General features: G+C 42.5%; 1 protein-coding gene across 1 annotated transcript in view; it reads left to right on the plus strand.

The window, feature by feature from the left end:
- Positions 1 to 16,486, plus strand: part of LOC134543193 (heat shock protein 70 B2-like) — a 39,527-nt gene that overhangs the window by 15,968 nt on the left and 7,073 nt on the right. The window contains exons 2-6 of the mRNA XM_063388088.1: positions 649 to 883; positions 7,019 to 7,389; positions 10,252 to 10,527; positions 12,129 to 12,398; positions 13,780 to 14,027. Coding sequence (XP_063244158.1) covers positions 649 to 883; positions 7,019 to 7,389; positions 10,252 to 10,527; positions 12,129 to 12,398; positions 13,780 to 14,027 — 1,400 coding nt within the window. The remainder of the gene's footprint in view (positions 1 to 648; positions 884 to 7,018; positions 7,390 to 10,251; positions 10,528 to 12,128; positions 12,399 to 13,779; positions 14,028 to 16,486) is intronic.

The raw sequence follows: 16,486 nt of genomic DNA on the forward strand, positions 1-16,486 counted from the left end.
TACTGTAAATATAAAATATTGACCTGAAATGGGACGCACACCCTTATATTACACGTATTTTTGAAAATCAAATAATTACTGTAAGTTAAAAAAAAAAAAAAAAAAAGAATTCCGTCCCTCAATTCTTTTGTCCTATTCTTTTCGCACTTCAAATGCCCGATCGGCCTGTTTGTAAGTCGGGGCCTGGTTGCAGGGTTGGTGACGACTGTGATTGGTTCTGTGGGTAGCCTGTCGGCCCGGGTAAGAGAGCGCGACCTTCTGCTCCTCGCAGGTGGCGGGATGCTGTCATAACTTAGAAACACACAACTTAGAAACACATATCTTAGAATTTTCTAAGGTATGGCAGTTCTAAGTTGTGACTTTCTACGTTATAACGTTTCTAAGTTGTGTGGTTCTGCGTTGCGTGTTTCTAAGTTATGGCAGTTCTAAGTTGTGTGTTTCTAAGTTGTGGTAGTTCTAAGTTATGACTTTCTACGTTATGACGTTTCTAAGTTGTGTGGTTCTGTGTTGTGTGTTTCTAAGTTATGATCGTTCTAAGTTATGATCGTTCTAAGTTGTGTGTTTCTAAGTTACGTGAATATTTCCAAGTTTTCTAAGTTATGACAGGTCTAATTTGTGACTTTCTAAGTTATGTGTGCTCCCCCGCAGGTGGCGATGAACCCCAAGAACACGGTGTTCGACGCGAAGCGCCTGATCGGCCGCCGGTTCGACGACCCCAAGATCCAGGCGGACATGAAGCACTGGCCCTTCGCCGTGGTGGACGACGGCGGCAAGCCCAAGATCCGCGTCGAGTACAAGGGCGAGGCGAAGGAGTTCGCGCCCGAGGAGGTCAGCTCCATGGTGCTCGCCAAGATGCGCGAGATCGCCGAGACCTACCTCGGAGGTGAGCCCGTCCACGCTCGTCTCAGCTCTCGTTGATGGGAGTGCTTCCGCGAGTGGGACGGCATGCCCCCCCCCCCCCCCACAAGGGTGGGGCTGGGTGGACCCAGGGCCGGCGCGTCCACACAGGCGAACTAGGCAACCGCCCAGGGCGCCAAGTAGCTGGGGGCGGCGCAGCACGACGCATAACAGCTCATATAATATGTTTAACGATTACTGAAACTAGATGAAAATGGATTTTTGTAACCGTTTGGAATGTTTATATTGGTATAAGTAATTATTTAAAGTCCACGGTGACCTGTTTATGATTTGTAATAGTAATAAGTAAGAAAGTAAAAAAAAACACAAGCCTGCTTACATTTGATTGTTGACAAAATCTTAGGCTTACGTAATGTATTTTGGAGGTGGGGGGGGGGGCGGGGGCATTAAGGTTTTTCGCCTAAGGCGCCAATTTACCTTGCACCGGCCCTGGGTGGACCCATGGGTTCAGGGCCTGGGCCCAGCACTACGCAATTCTTTGCTGAGGGGGCTACGTTTTTTGAGCGTTAAGATAATTCTGATACAATGAGAGGAATAGTTAGGAACGTGGTGGAGGTAACCGGTAGAGGAGGAGAGTTGACGCAACTCCAACGCATGCTCCCTGTGGTCATTGTTATGAAAAAAAAAAATGTTATAAATAAAGTTTACTTTAAACTTACAAAATAGTTACCATAATAATTGTATTTTCAGGTTAAATTACATTCTAAAAAAAAGTATGGATAATAAATAACCACGCAATTATAATGTAGCACGCGACTGTAAAATAGGGGGCCCGAGTCTGATCCTGGGTCCAGGGCCCGTAATAGAATGGGGGCGACGGAAGACTACCATACTGGAAAACTACCATAATGACAGTATTCCACCTGGCCTCTTCCCAAAAAGGCGGAAAAGTAGGTACCATGACTGAAAACTGCCATAATTTTAAAGGACGAGGCGGAATTCTGCCATATTTTCTTATACACTCCATGGAATGAGTACAGCTGCTTTTCTCTCGAAGTAGTGTGAAGAATACATCGCTAGGTAGTACTGTTACCCCCTAGTTGTTTCTTAGGATAACTTAAAATGTTACAGATAGCGCTTCTGACGGTGACTTTCTGTAGTTCCAGTCATAAATTAACTCAACAGATCGCGCACTATTAGAAACAAATATTTCAAAAAATGGGTTACAGGAAGCAGCACTGTATACTTATAACCACGATCTGTAAAAATAAAAATATGGTAGTTTTCCATTATGGCACATTTCCTCCTGTTTTGACGGTGGTCGACGGAAGACTACCACACTGGAAGACTGCCATACTGCAAGACTACCATAATCGAACAATTTCGCTGGGGGCGACGGAAAAGTGCCATAGTGTAAAACAATCATTAGTTAAAACGCGACCATACAGTCCTAATACTTGAACGACATGATTAAAATTATGTCTATTATCTTAGAAATAATTTACATAAATAAGTAGTATACAAAGTCTTGTGATTCTAATTAATGTTTTAACTTCAGTTCACTAGTTGAAATGAAATGCAATCTAGTGACCGGAAATCACAATTACCTGACAACCGACGGTTAAGTAAGTAAAATATTGCATGATTTATATCATATGTTTGAAATGCCACGACAGATTATCATCAGATGTATAGTCATCTGTAGTAATGAGGTGGCAATTCAATTGAGTTTATTGTATGTCATGTCTATCAAAAGAACGATAAACTAAACTTAAGCATAAATTATTTCACAAAAAAAAATGTTTACGTTACTACATATTTAATAATACCCACATTATGTTTCTGATGGGCTGTTGAGGTTCACTTTTCGTGGGCTGACTTCAATACGACCTTACTTCTTAATGGCTGTGATGTTTTTGTCATCTCGGGGCTGTTACAGGGTATTGTGATTCCAGCATTATGTTTTTAGCATGTGATGTGAAAACCATTAGAAAAGTATTTTAACATATAGATGTACAGAAAAACATTCATGTTTGCTGTTTAAGTTTTATTGACTAAGTAGTTGTGACATTAGGCATATATTTTAACTGCGTCAATGACAACGAAATCATTTCAGAATATTAATTTATGAAAGCCTTGAAATCAATTTTATATTTGTTTACCAGGAGAATAGCCTGTTTCCGATATTATTTTTCTTCTTATTCTGAAATGCTTGCTTGTCCGTAAACATATTAATAGCGAGTTAAATGCAGACGACAAAACACTACGCCACAGTAGAGCGACAATATGAAAGGAATTAGCTATGACCTACAGAAAGGAACCATCCTACCAATTTTCTAGAAAAAAAAATCGGTGGGGCTGTATCGAGACTCACGGCCGTTGGTTTCACGTGAAACTTCTGTGTCAACGAGTCGCTTTTAGTGCAATGGTTTAAAATTAAAATAATAAAAACGAGACATTGTCTATGTACTAAATATTTTAATTAAAAACAGACACAAAATGGTAGCTTTCTGTTCATTTAAATTAATTTTCGACGAAAATGTTTAACATTGGCCTGTGATATGATAAATGAGATTTCAAAGGCATAATATCAAAATTAATGTTTTTTAGTGAACGTACAATCTATTGCCCAGTGTCGTCGGTTCTCTATACACAAACACACGAATTACCGCGCTATCACGTCTGAGTCGTGAGCTACACTGAACAGAATTTTTTTCCTAACCTAAATTAAAACTAAGTGTATCTATTTGGGAGGTCTTAAATGCGTCTCAGGCTGAAGTCTATATAGTTAGGAAAATGTTAAAGAAATATGATGCAGACGTTTTCCTGTTCTGTTACCCATATGTTTCGCTGTGATTTTTAAGACACTAAACGTCAAAACGATATGACAATGGCCAGCCGGTATTTGAACCAGTGTACACTGGGATACTAATCTAGTGTCTATCGACTCGGTCTATAAACTTCGATAATGTATCTTTTCTCATCTTCAGATTGCCTTTTAGTGATGTCTCATGCTAAAGGCGCGAGTGTACGATCATTGCATAACATTACAAACACATAGTTTCAGACTATAGTACTCTATGTAGGCTTTCATCACATGTCTTGAAAAATTACAGTCACGAAAATTTTAATTCACGTCTTTTGAATATATCGTGTAGTAGTGCGTGTAACTACATGTGATTTAGTTTACACATTCACCATGGATGTCAACAGTATTTGTGGAATGGGAGGACAGACGCCAGTCACTCCTCCGGAAACTCTTTTACAAAAATAATGCTTGAAAATACATTTTTAGGCTATTTGACGATCCCTGAAGTGCTTTTGAAACTCCTGCCATTTTTGTCTAAACAAATCTGGATACCCTACAAATATATACATAAAAGAAATCAAAATACAAATCTGTTTAAAGAAAGTCAGTATCTAAGTGAATTTCAAAAACAGTGTATAAAATAACATTGAATAAAATTTCAACTAACAAACAACATTTTATAAATAGGTAAATTAATTCAGGAATAGTTTAGGACATACACTGTATGTCATTAAACTATATGTCATGAGAAACCTCACAACTGTTGTCTTGGGAAAAAATACTGTGTTATTCTGTGCTACCATCTTTGTGGTTTTCAAAATATCTGTTTTGTCGCTCAACTGTAACTTACGGCGTTAGTCTCCTCTGTCGTCTCTGTATATGCGTTTTTTTTTTTTCAATTTTTATATGTTAAGTTTCATCGTTGGATTATTCTGTTTGGTTGTGCACTGTAAATTTTCGTTGTAAATGGAACAGAAATATTTACATAAACTTAGATATTGGATAATTTGTACATTTACAGGAAAATAACGGTATCACTACAAAATAGTGTTATCATTTATGTTTTGTGTTGCGCCAGTTCCTCCAATATTTAAAAGTTGTTTGAATAGCTTTCCAGTATTAACTGCGCATATTAAACACGATAAAACAAAACAAAACAAAAAGACAAAAGTGAAATAACAAGGTAAACGTTTCTGTGGCTTTAAAACCAAATAAATAAAATGTTATACAATAACTTCATGCTTGTAAGCACACGCGTATTTTAATTAAACGCACTCTTTTAATATCTAACATTTATTTAGAAAATAACTTTACCATCGACAGTGCAAGTTCTTTTCACATTTTTTTACTTGTCTATAGTTCTATATAATTATTGTACAGCGGGACTGTAAGTTTGTTTCCAGAAAATCAACTAAAAAATGGTAAAATCGTGGAATAACATAATGTCAGTATTAAGAAGACTTTAAGTATCCGCTCTACCACTCTGGTTCTGGGGTAGAGCGCCTGCCTTGTGACTTGTAGGACCCGGGTTCGCGCCCCGGCTCCTCCAAGGCGGATTGCCCAGACAAAATGGTGACATTTTCTCTGGTAGGAATACAATCCCTTGTAACAAGTCAGGCTACCAAAGAAACGGTGGGTGGAACAGAAGAAAACTTTCCAGGTGGCTTCCAAATGGGGAGCCCGTTTCTTTTCTTGGTCTCCCCATGCGGTGGCCATTCAGGGGGTTTCTCCGGAGGAACGGAGTTTTGCAAAAAATATATATTTTTTAGCTTTGTAACGTTTTAGTTTTTAGTAACTGTAGCATTATCATTCCAATATATTATAAATAATTTTTTTTGCTTTTGTACATAAAATATTTGAATTAGTGTGAATACCGATGTTAAACCATTTACCGGTATATATTTTCTTGAAGTATTATTGACAGTTAAATTTTAGTCACAAACTATTGAATTTTGACGAAAAAAATATTTATAGGCACATGAAATTTATTCTTAAAAATATTACTTCTGAAAAACCACGTAGTTTTCAATCAGGAAGATCGTCTTTAACACACACCGTATTATGTGTGTGTGTGTATATATACCTATATATATATATATATATATATATATATATATATGCAATTTCAATTTCATGTGATACCTATTAGGTGTTCCGTTAAGTATCTCAACTACTCTTTAATATTTAATAAATGATATTCCATTTGTAATCGGATCTGTGTGTGTACCTACATTTTTGGAAACATTTCTTTCTTCTCGTCCTCGATCTGGAAATGATTTATTATTGCAACTATCACAGTCAGAAAGCGTCATCTGTAATCTTTAAAGTTAACCTGAGAAACAGCTAGAGGGTTGACAGCGCTTCCTTAACGAGTATTCTATACACTACTTCGAGGACAATTCCGCTGTACTCTTTCCATAGAGTGCATACGAAAATATGGCAGAATTCCGTCTCGTCCTTTGAACGTATGGCAGATTTCCGTTATGGTACTTTTTCGCCTTTTTCTAAGAGGCCAGGCGGAATACTGACATTATGGTTGTCTTCCGCGCCCCCACGCAGGCAAGGTGTCGGGCGCCCATATTGTCCCTAATGAATAGAGACCGGAAAAATTCGCAGATTCATTTAGCGGTAGTCTGAAATTCATATACGTATACCTTTTAAGCTTCTCTCGCTATTGGGTCACTGTTCGTCTGGGCGACTCTAGGCCAATGAGAAACCCTCGACCAAAGAAGTGACGAATCTCGGGCAAACACCAGTTGAGAGACGACTCACAAGTCAGCAGCCAACGAACTGGCGTTATTTGCCCGAGTGTACAGAGGACTGTGTACACTATCCTGAATGTCATCGAAACAGCGAATTTTTTCAGGTACCTACTAATGAACCATCCACCCCGATGTAGCTTTGAATATATATACTGTATATAAGTCGCGAGTGGATAGGATTTACTCTACGTTTTTCAGGAGCGTATGATGAGCAGCTTGGGAACTTCACCGCTGCAGTGCGCTGCCGTAACGCCCTGTATCGTCTTAGTTGTTATTTACACGTTAGAGCGCAGCACTGTAGTCCGCTGTCATTCCCCGCACCCCCCACTAATCATTCACTGCAGCTCAAGGTCGTTCAACAGGAGGGGGAAGGGGCGTTTTAAGAGTTCCACTCTTGTCCGCTAGGGACCACCACAAGTCGATGCCCTAGAGATGGTGGCGATTGCGGCGGTGAATTAACCAACTACCTCAAACCGTATTAGAAATTTTAACCTGGTCTGGCGACTTCTATACAGTATATATATTCAAAGCTAGTAGTGATGAGCCGAGCCGACAGGTAGCGAGACATGGCGGACACACCTCCTCGCAGGCAAGGTGTCGGACGCCGTCATCACCGTGCCGGCCTACTTCAACGACTCGCAGCGGCAGGCCACCAAAGACGCGGGAGCCATCGCCGGCCTGAACGTGCTGCGCATCATCAACGAGCCGACGGCCGCCGCGCTCGCCTACGGCCTCGACAAGAACCTCAAGGGCGAGCGCAACGTGCTCATCTTCGACCTGGGCGGCGGCACCTTCGACGTGTCCGTGCTCACCATCGACGAGGGCTCGCTGTTCGAGGTGAAGTCGACGGCGGGCGACACGCACCTCGGCGGCGAGGACTTCGACAACCGCCTGGTGTCGCACTTCTGCGACGAGTTCCAGCGCAAGTTCAAGAAGGACCTGCGCGGCAACACCCGGGCGGTGAGCCCCCCTTGTCCTCCCCTCCCCATCCCTCCACTCCCCTCCACTCCTCTCCTCTCCTCTCCCCTCCCCTCCTCCCAGCGCCACAACCACAACAAGTGGCAACCACCTAGGTCACGTTTCAACCCTACGAAGTACTAATTTAATTTTTAAAACAATGGGCATTAGAGGCTATTCTTACTTGGCGTAATAAAAAAATAATAACTTTAATTTTTTGCATGCAAATAATTAATAGATATAAAATAATAAAAGGACTGTAGTGATATTATGAATACCTACGGTTGCTAGAGTATAAATTGAATCAAATTAAAAATCTGAAGTAAATAGTCAGTTCTCACGTTTATAAAATTACTTAATTTAGTAAAATAATCAAGATAAATAATGAAAATAAATAATCTTAATGTTAATTCTAATATATTAATTTTACATTTTTATTAAATAATAATGTAATAATTTATTATGAAATTAAATTAAAAATACTAAACATAACCTCACTTATAAAAAATATACTTGAAAAATTTATAAACACAATATCTATTGATAATATTCCCAATAAATAATTTTTTTTAACAATATGGACCAGTACTCAATATCAATCACTAAATTATAAGAATTAAAAACACATATATAATTTGTATTTGTATGTAGCTTTTTTTTTCATCATGTGGAAATTTCGTTGCTTGGTGCGCACATATCATGGATGTAAAAAGCCGCACAAGTGGTGATAATTACGAACATTTGCGCGATCTTTTACTTCCATTGCATTACAGTTAGAGGATATATCTTGGAAATAATTGTGGCAGAACAACAAATGCAAGGGAGGTATAATGTAGGAATTTTATAAATAGCATTTAAAATAACATTGCGTGTGATACCGAACCTTACTATACTATCATTTGAGCAGGCCCGGTGTAGAATTTGTGATTATCAACCCCCCCCCCCCTTCACGGTTCTTACACGGCTCATAAACTCAGACTTAATATGTTTTGTATACGTGTACATTATATGTAAAATTTAAAGTTCATGTTTATCACATCACATGTATGCTCGTTATCTCACGCCATTTTGACTTTTTTTCATTATTTCTTTATTTTAAGGGCTATTTCTAAAATTTTAACTTAAACCTTCTTTGCATGTGTCGTTTAGCCACAAATATTTTCAAAACTATATTTACTTGGTGTAATATCATGATTGTAAAAAGTCGTGCAAGTGAAGTTCATTACAAAGATAGCGCGCCTTTTTTACACATTATATTACACTAAGTAAATATCTGTTGAAAATATTTGTGGCATAAAAACAGATGCAAGGGATGGATTGAGTTGATATTTTATTAATAGCCCTTAAATACAATTAATGGTGAAAAAAACTAAAATGTCAACATGACGTGTTGGACCCACATATTATTTTACATACTGTATTTATAGTAATTATATAGTGTTCAAACTTAGTAATAAAGATCTCCGTTGAAAAATTGCTATTTATAATGAGTCAAATCATAATATAAGGGAATATTTTATAATTATTTTTTATTCTCCTTTTATTTTATACTTTTTGGAGCCAACACAAAATTTGAGTCAAACATTTTGCAGCTTTAGTTAGCAATAAGTGTCATCTCTGTAACATTCTAAATATTACTTGGTATGTACAAATCTACTAAATTCTTTAGTTACACTTCTTACACTTATGGAACTACTCATTTTATGTTTTTTTAAATACCTTAACATAAATTTACTGAGTATAATCTAGTAACGGTACGAAGTCACGCAAACGTTCAACATTGTGATCACTTACGTGTCCTCTCACAACTAAAAAAAAAAAAAAAAAAAAAAAGATTCGTAACTATCTGGCGAGGAAAGTTGCGAAGCATCAACAAATACAAGCGAGCTACCGGAATAAATAAATTTACAATAAAATCCCGTAGTCAATAGTAAAAATAAAAAAAAAGTTTTTACGACGTGAAAAATGTTGAAACCAAATATGGCGTATTTAGGTTGGTAACGTGTATTGGCCCACTGCAGGCATCCAAATTTGTTTGCCCGAGCTGCGGAGTGGAACTAAAGACGCTTGTCCATTACTGAAAAAAAAAAAAAGAAAAAAAAACTGCCATTACTTATAAAAACACACAGAATTTTCTAATTTATGCCTGTTCGAAGTTATGGTGATTCTACGTTATGTGGTTTAGTATCAGCGTTGTGATGATTAAAAATAATGATTTTCTAAGCCTCGACATTTGTAAGTTGTGTGGTTCGGCGTTGTGTGCTTCTAAAGGTGGGTTTACGATTAAAAATTTAGAATTAAGAATTAAGACTTAGTCGTGTACTTACCATATGACTCTATGTAAACTAGTGGAATGGTTTATGATTGTCGTGTGTGAATTTTTACGGGTCGTGTGCGAACCATATGATGACTTAAGACTTAACAGAAATGGTTATATTTTATATTTTTTCGTTAAGACTTAATGGAAGCGACCAATCACAACAAACCGGAACCTTTCAGCCGGAAGTTTATGTCTTGGTATTGTACCGAGCGAGGCAGTATTTTTGGTTAGAATTCGTATATTTGTAATTTGTAATCATTATCCATTTCGAAAAAATTTTATATCCCATTTTTCAATAACATATTTCCAACCTGCTTCTCAATTTCGAACAGTGGCCGACCATGTGTTTTTGTGCTGTGATTGGTTGGAATTAACGACTTCCATGTCAATCATAAACTTGGAAAATGTAGTTTTTGACTTAATCGTGTGCTCGATGTTAAGTTATAATTCTTAAGGAAATCAATCGTAAACCCAGCTTAAGCTACGTGGTTTTGTTTGTAAAGCTGCGATCGTTCTGACGGGGAGGGTGTGTTGGGGGGTTGCAGGTGCGGCGCCTGCGCACGGCCTGCGAGCGCGCCAAGCGCACCCTGTCGTCCAGCACTGAGGCCAGCCTGGAGATCGACGCGCTGCACGAGGGGGTCGACTTCTACGCCAAGATCTCGCGCGCGCGCTTCGAGGAGCTGTGCATGGACCTGTTCCGCTCCACGCTGCAGCCGGTGGAGCGCGCGCTCGCCGACGCCAAGCTGGACAAGGCGGCCATCCACGACGTGGTGCTGGTCGGCGGCTCCATCCGCATCCCCAAGATACAGAAGATGCTGCAGGTGCGCCCCTACCCACAGTTCTCACGTCATTCCGATAGATGGCAGACGGCATGCGCAGTACCTTTGAATATATATATATATATATATATATATACTGTATAGAAGTCGCCAGCCCAGGTTAAAATTTCTAATACGGGTTTTGAGGTAGTTGGTTAATTCACCGCCGCAATCGCCGCCATCTCTAGGGCATCGACTTGTGGTGGTCCCTAGCGGACAAGTGTCGAACTCTTCAAACACCCCTTCCCAATCCCGTTGAACGACCTTGAGCTGCAGTGAATGATGTATGTGGGGGGTGCGGGGAATGACAGCGGGCGACAGTGCTGCGCTCTAACGTGTAAATAACAACCTAAGACGATACAGGGCGTTACGGCAGCGCCCTGCAGCGGTGAAGTTCCCAAGCTGCTTATCATACGCTCCTGAAAAACGTAGAGTAAATCATATCCACTCGCGACTTCTATACAGTATATATATATTCAAAGGCAGTACTAACAATGCATCTGTTTAATACACACGGTACCAACGTGTGACGATTTCAGGAGAACCGGCCACCCACAACCTCCCTTTTTCCGCCTCTATTTTTTTTTTTTGAAGGTGTGTTTACTAAAGGGAGACCAAGAGGTGAGAAGCTTCATTGCAAATTCGTGGGGATCTAGACTTCGAAGTAAAGGAATTAGACAGGAAAAAAATTACAGCACAGATGGATGAGAACATAATCTCAGCTCCCGAGTCGTTCATGTCGGTTTTTTTCGTGTGTGTATCCTACTGTGTTCGCCTGTGCTGTCTAGTGTATACAATTTCTAAAAAAAGAAGTTAAACATGTTTGACACGAGATAAAATAATATGTAATTTAACAATTTAGTCTCACATCTTGCCGCTAGGTTATTTTTCACTCTGACCCTTGCTCTGTTGCCATAGAGCTATCCGGTAGTAGCAAATATCGTAATAGTGCAGTATGGGGAAACTATGGCCAATTAGCATTGTTGACGAAGCGCGAGACACTTTACTGCATTGTGTTCTAGCTGTTTTACACTCCTCGCCGCTAGATGCCACTACTGTAACTAGTCTCACGCACAATATTGTTACAAGAAACGTAGGTATGTAAACTCCATGCCGCCAGGTTCGCTGACTTCACTTGTCTCTCGTATTTCTTGCCCATATTCCCCATATTGTCTCTGTTGAAGTATAAGTACAGTGAGTGTACGGGTCGTAACCACAAAATGCCGAAATACCATAACGCCGAATGTCAAAATTTAGAAAACTGCTGTGTACCACAACGATGAAATAACAACTGAATGAAATTGTGCGTGTTTTCTTAAATGTACCTTAACGCCGAAATACCACAATCAAACCTAACCTAACCTACTCTAACCTAACCTAGTCTAACCTAACCTAATCTAACCTAACCTAACCTAACCTAACCTTTGTGGCAGTCCTGCAATGAAATTTTTCGGCGTTAGTGTAAATTCGGCGTTGTGGTACACAGCAGTTTTCTAGCTGTCGGCGTTGTGGTCAATTTCGCACGGCGTAGTGGTGCGTCCCCTGAGTGTACTGTGGTGTGGAAGCTGGAAGGTAGGGATGCCCCCCCCCCCCCCCCCGCGCAGGAGTTCTTCTGCGGCAAGCCGCTGAACCTGTCCATCAACCCGGACGAGGCGGTGGCGTACGGCGCGGCGGTGCAGGCGGCCATCCTCAGCGGCGACACCAGCTCGCAGATCCAGGACGTGCTGCTGGTGGACGTGGCGCCCTTGTCGCTGGGCATCGAGACTGCCGGCGGGGTCATGACCAAGATCGTGGAGCGCAACTCGCGCATCCCGTGCAAGCAGCAGCAGACCTTCACCACCTACTCGGACAACCAGCCCGCCGTCACCATCCAGGCAGGCCTACTCCCTCCCTCTGCGACCGTGGGCGTCGCAACCTGGGGGGACACGTCCCCTCCAATCATATATTTAGTTTCGTAGTTTCGCAGTTTCTCCTGTTGTTGTGTGGATATAGCACCAGCAGATATGTTTACTGTGTTTTTACAAATTTGTTCTCTGAAAATATTTTTTTTATAAAAAATAAATTATATATTGCAACCAACTATAATTAGAATATTTAGGAAAGAAAAATGCCTAAGAACCACCTTTTTGAACCTTCAAATCCCAGATTTTCCCGGGGGGGGGACCCCCGGACCCCCCGTTTTTTTTTTTTTTTTTTTTTCAGGGGATGGATATTCCTCAAACAACTAAATCGATTGAAGTCCCCCCCCCCCCCCAAAAAAAAAAAAATATATCCTTGCGACGCCCATGTCTGCGACGGTCATTTCCACCTTTGGTTCATGAAGAGCACCGGTTTAACATATCCAGGGACACCGAGTTCACTTACTTTCAACGTGAATCCAAAAGAATATTCATGGTACACTAACAAAACTTTCAAAAAAACTCGTATTTTGGAAGTTCAGAATTTCCAGACTCTATCAGCATCTATATCGTATTTTGTTCAACTTTGTTTAGGATGCAACACACAACTCTGCATCAGTCGGGGTAGTCCCCACGAAGAATCGTTTTTTTTTTAAATTACGCAGAACTCTTGTTAAATACTTCGTGGAAAAGTCCATAAATTTATTGTAATTTCTCTAACAGTGCAGTTGGCCCGTTAACGCCCGGAACTCTGCATGCTGTTTTGACGGTCTAGCCACCTTAAGAATTTTTCTTACCTATAAGCGTACGTGAAGAAACACGTTTAACCTTTCTCGCTGTTCAAAACGCAAAATGCAAGCAGTGTAGACGAGTGCAAAGGGTCTTAAAAACCACTCGTTCGAGCGGTTTGTAAATGGCCCGTTGACACCCGAAGCTCCTGTCACCGGCTGGCCTCTACGTTCAAGACCAGGGCTCGCACGCTCGCCAGAGAGGCCCAAATATAATTTCACATCAAAAACATCAAAACCTGTACTATCAGTAAACCAACCCCCTTCTTTTACCAGCGGTGCGTGCTGAAGGCAAAAGAAAAATCAGCAGAGCAAAAATAATAGAGTAGAAATGGAAACATAGTGTCTTGTTTATTGAGCAAAAATAATTATAATACGGATCATGGCTCATTCTTGCTAAATAACCAATTACCAAAAGCTAACATTGAAATGCAAAAATAAAATATTATCTAACAATAAATACACATAGAAAAGCTAGCCTATATAAATATATAGGATTCTTTAAAGTTCGTAAAAGGGTAAAGGGGTCCCCAAGGCCGTCTGACGGCCACGCCATTGGGCTTGCGCAGGTGTTCGAAGGGGAGCGCTCCATGACCAAGGACAACCACCTGCTGGGCACCTTCAACCTGAGCGGCATCCCCCCGGCGCCGCGCGGCGTACCCAAGATCGAGGTGACCTTCGACCTGGACGCCAACGGCATCCTCAACGTGTCGGCCAAGGACTCCAGCACGGGCAAGTCGGAGCGCATCACGATCCAGAACGACAAGGGCCGGCTGTCCAAGGAGGAGATCGAGCGCATGCTCGCCGAGGCAGAGAAGTCAGTGTTCCAGTGGAGGAAGGACTCCGAATAAGCCGAGACTTGAGACCGGTATTCCAAGACACAGAAATAAGGGTTTAGGTTTTGAATATGCTACACATGTACGTACCCTAACCATATTCAATTGCACGATAGGACGCGGCCAGTCGCCTGTTTTTAGGCAACCGATTTTGGTGTCTTGGCCGTTGCCGTTCTGTTGCCAAAATTACGCTGAATAGGCTGAATCGCATCTGGCACCGTTAACTCGTATATAGTCATTTTTCTGTACATCGGGGGACGTACCAAGTGTGTTGGTATACAAAATTAAACTTTATGATAGCGAAACTATCCTGGAACACACATTTCGTACACTTTAATGGTCATAACGTGAAATAATCGCAACTTCAATAGTACTTGAGAAAATTAGAAAGGCGGTTGCATCTTTGTGCTTTGGTGATGCTATGTCTAGTAATTTTTTTCCCCCGTAACTATTGTATCGATGGTTGTGAAACGTCCGCTAGAAGTATTGAAACCAGTTTCTAGCTTTGCGCAGGGCACCGTTTATTAAAACGGTTGCTGATTCGGTTTGGACACGTTCTGGAATACTGGCCGCGAGTTAGGTTACGGTTTTATCCCAACAAGGAAGTGCTTATTCGCTACCTTACCCGAAGTCTTGGAATACCGCCTTGAGACCTAGTTCTTAAAGTAGCCAACCGGCTATATAGTAACATACCTACATTGATTGTGAGGTAATCCATCAGCTATTATCAGGCCAACAAGCCAGTAAAAATTATTTCACTTTATTTTGGTAGCTACATATTTCGTGATGTGACATACCAGAAATACTGCATCTCGTACTCAGTTATATATATTTTTTTAAATTACAAAACAGTATTAAGTGTTTTTTGCACAGTTTAAATTTCTTACACTAAGCAGTTAGTCATAGTTATATTAACATTATAAAGCTAACACCTCTAACATAATTTTTTTTTTTGCTAGTACATACTGGTCAACACACCAGATAGCGTGACATGTCACCCAAAACGTGGTTTTAGTATCCACTGTAAGAGACGTACTTATATCTCCCTCTTTGTCTCCATGTTCTGTAGTATACCCACACTTTACAAACATACCGTATTCCCTTGATCACTCACTAGCTGTCCATAATGAAATTTTGCGGATTCGTCTGACCTAAGGGTAGAAGTCAGTCATAGGTTTGCATGTTTTGCTTTCCCATTAATATATTTCTTAGCGAGAACATTTTTTACCCTTGTTAGTTGTAACTACCTGATTCGCTCTCCTAGCTGGACATCGTTGGCTCACGGTCATAGAGGGGCGTGGCCAAACAACTGACGTCCAAACATGAACACTGTCCGACTAAATGAATGTGCGGAATTTCCTCATATCTGCGTATGACAGTGTAACCAGCGATGCTGCGAGGACGAGAGGGCGTGTTGGCTGACGTGTGGTCGCGGCGGGTGTCCGCAGGTACCGTGTTGAGGACGAGAAGGCGGGTTGGCTGACGTGTGGTGGGGGCGGGTGTCCGCAGGTACCGCGACGAGGAGGAGAGGACGGGTTGGCTGACGTGTGGTCGGGGCGGGTGCCCGCAGGTACCGCGACGAGGACGAGAGGGCGTGTTGGCTGACGTGTGGTGGGGGCGGGTGTCCGCAGGTACCGCGACGAGGAGGAGAGGACGGGTTGGCTGACGTGTGGTGGGGGCGGGTGTCCGCAGGTACCGCGACGAGGAGGAGAGGACGGGTTGGCTGACGTGTGGTCGGGGCGGGTGTCCGCAGGTACCGCGACGAGGAGGAGAGGACGGGTTGGCTGACGTGTGGTCGGGGCGGGTGTCCGCAGGTACCGCGACGAGGAGGAGACGACGGGTTGGCTGACGTGTGGTCGGGGCGGGTGTCCGCAGGTACCGCGACGAGGACGAGAGGGAGTGTTGGCTGACGTGTGGTCGGGGCGGGTGTCCGCAGGTACCGTGACGAGGAGAAGCGGGCGTGTTGGCTGACGTGTGGTCGGGGCGGGTGTCCGCAGGTACCGCGACGAGGAGGAGAGGGCGTGTTGGCTGACGTGTGGTCGGAGCGGGTGTCCGCAGGCACCGCGACGAGGAGGAGAGGGCGTGTTGGCTGACGTGTGGTGGAGGCGGGTGTCCGCAGGTACCGCGACGAGGAGGAGAGGACGGGTTGGCTGACGTGTGGTCGGGGCGGGTGTCCGCAGGTACCGCGACGAGGAGGAGAGGACGGGTTGGCTGACGTGTGGTCGGGGCGGGTGTCCGCAGGTACCGCGACGAGGAGGAGACGACGGGTTGGCTGACGTGTGGTCGGGGCGGGTGTCCGCAGGTACCGCGACGAGGACGAGAGGGAGTGTTGGCTGACGTGTGGTCGGGGCGGGTGTCCGCAGGTACCGTGACGAGGAGAAGAGGGCGTGTTGGCTGACGTGTGGTCGGGGCGGGTGTCCGCAGGTACCGCGACGAGGAG

The sequence above is a fragment of the Bacillus rossius genome (genome assembly GCF_032445375.1).
Source record: "Bacillus rossius redtenbacheri isolate Brsri chromosome 9 unlocalized genomic scaffold, Brsri_v3 Brsri_v3_scf9_2, whole genome shotgun sequence".
In the NCBI taxonomy this organism is placed as follows: Eukaryota; Metazoa; Arthropoda; class Insecta; order Phasmatodea; family Bacillidae; genus Bacillus; species Bacillus rossius.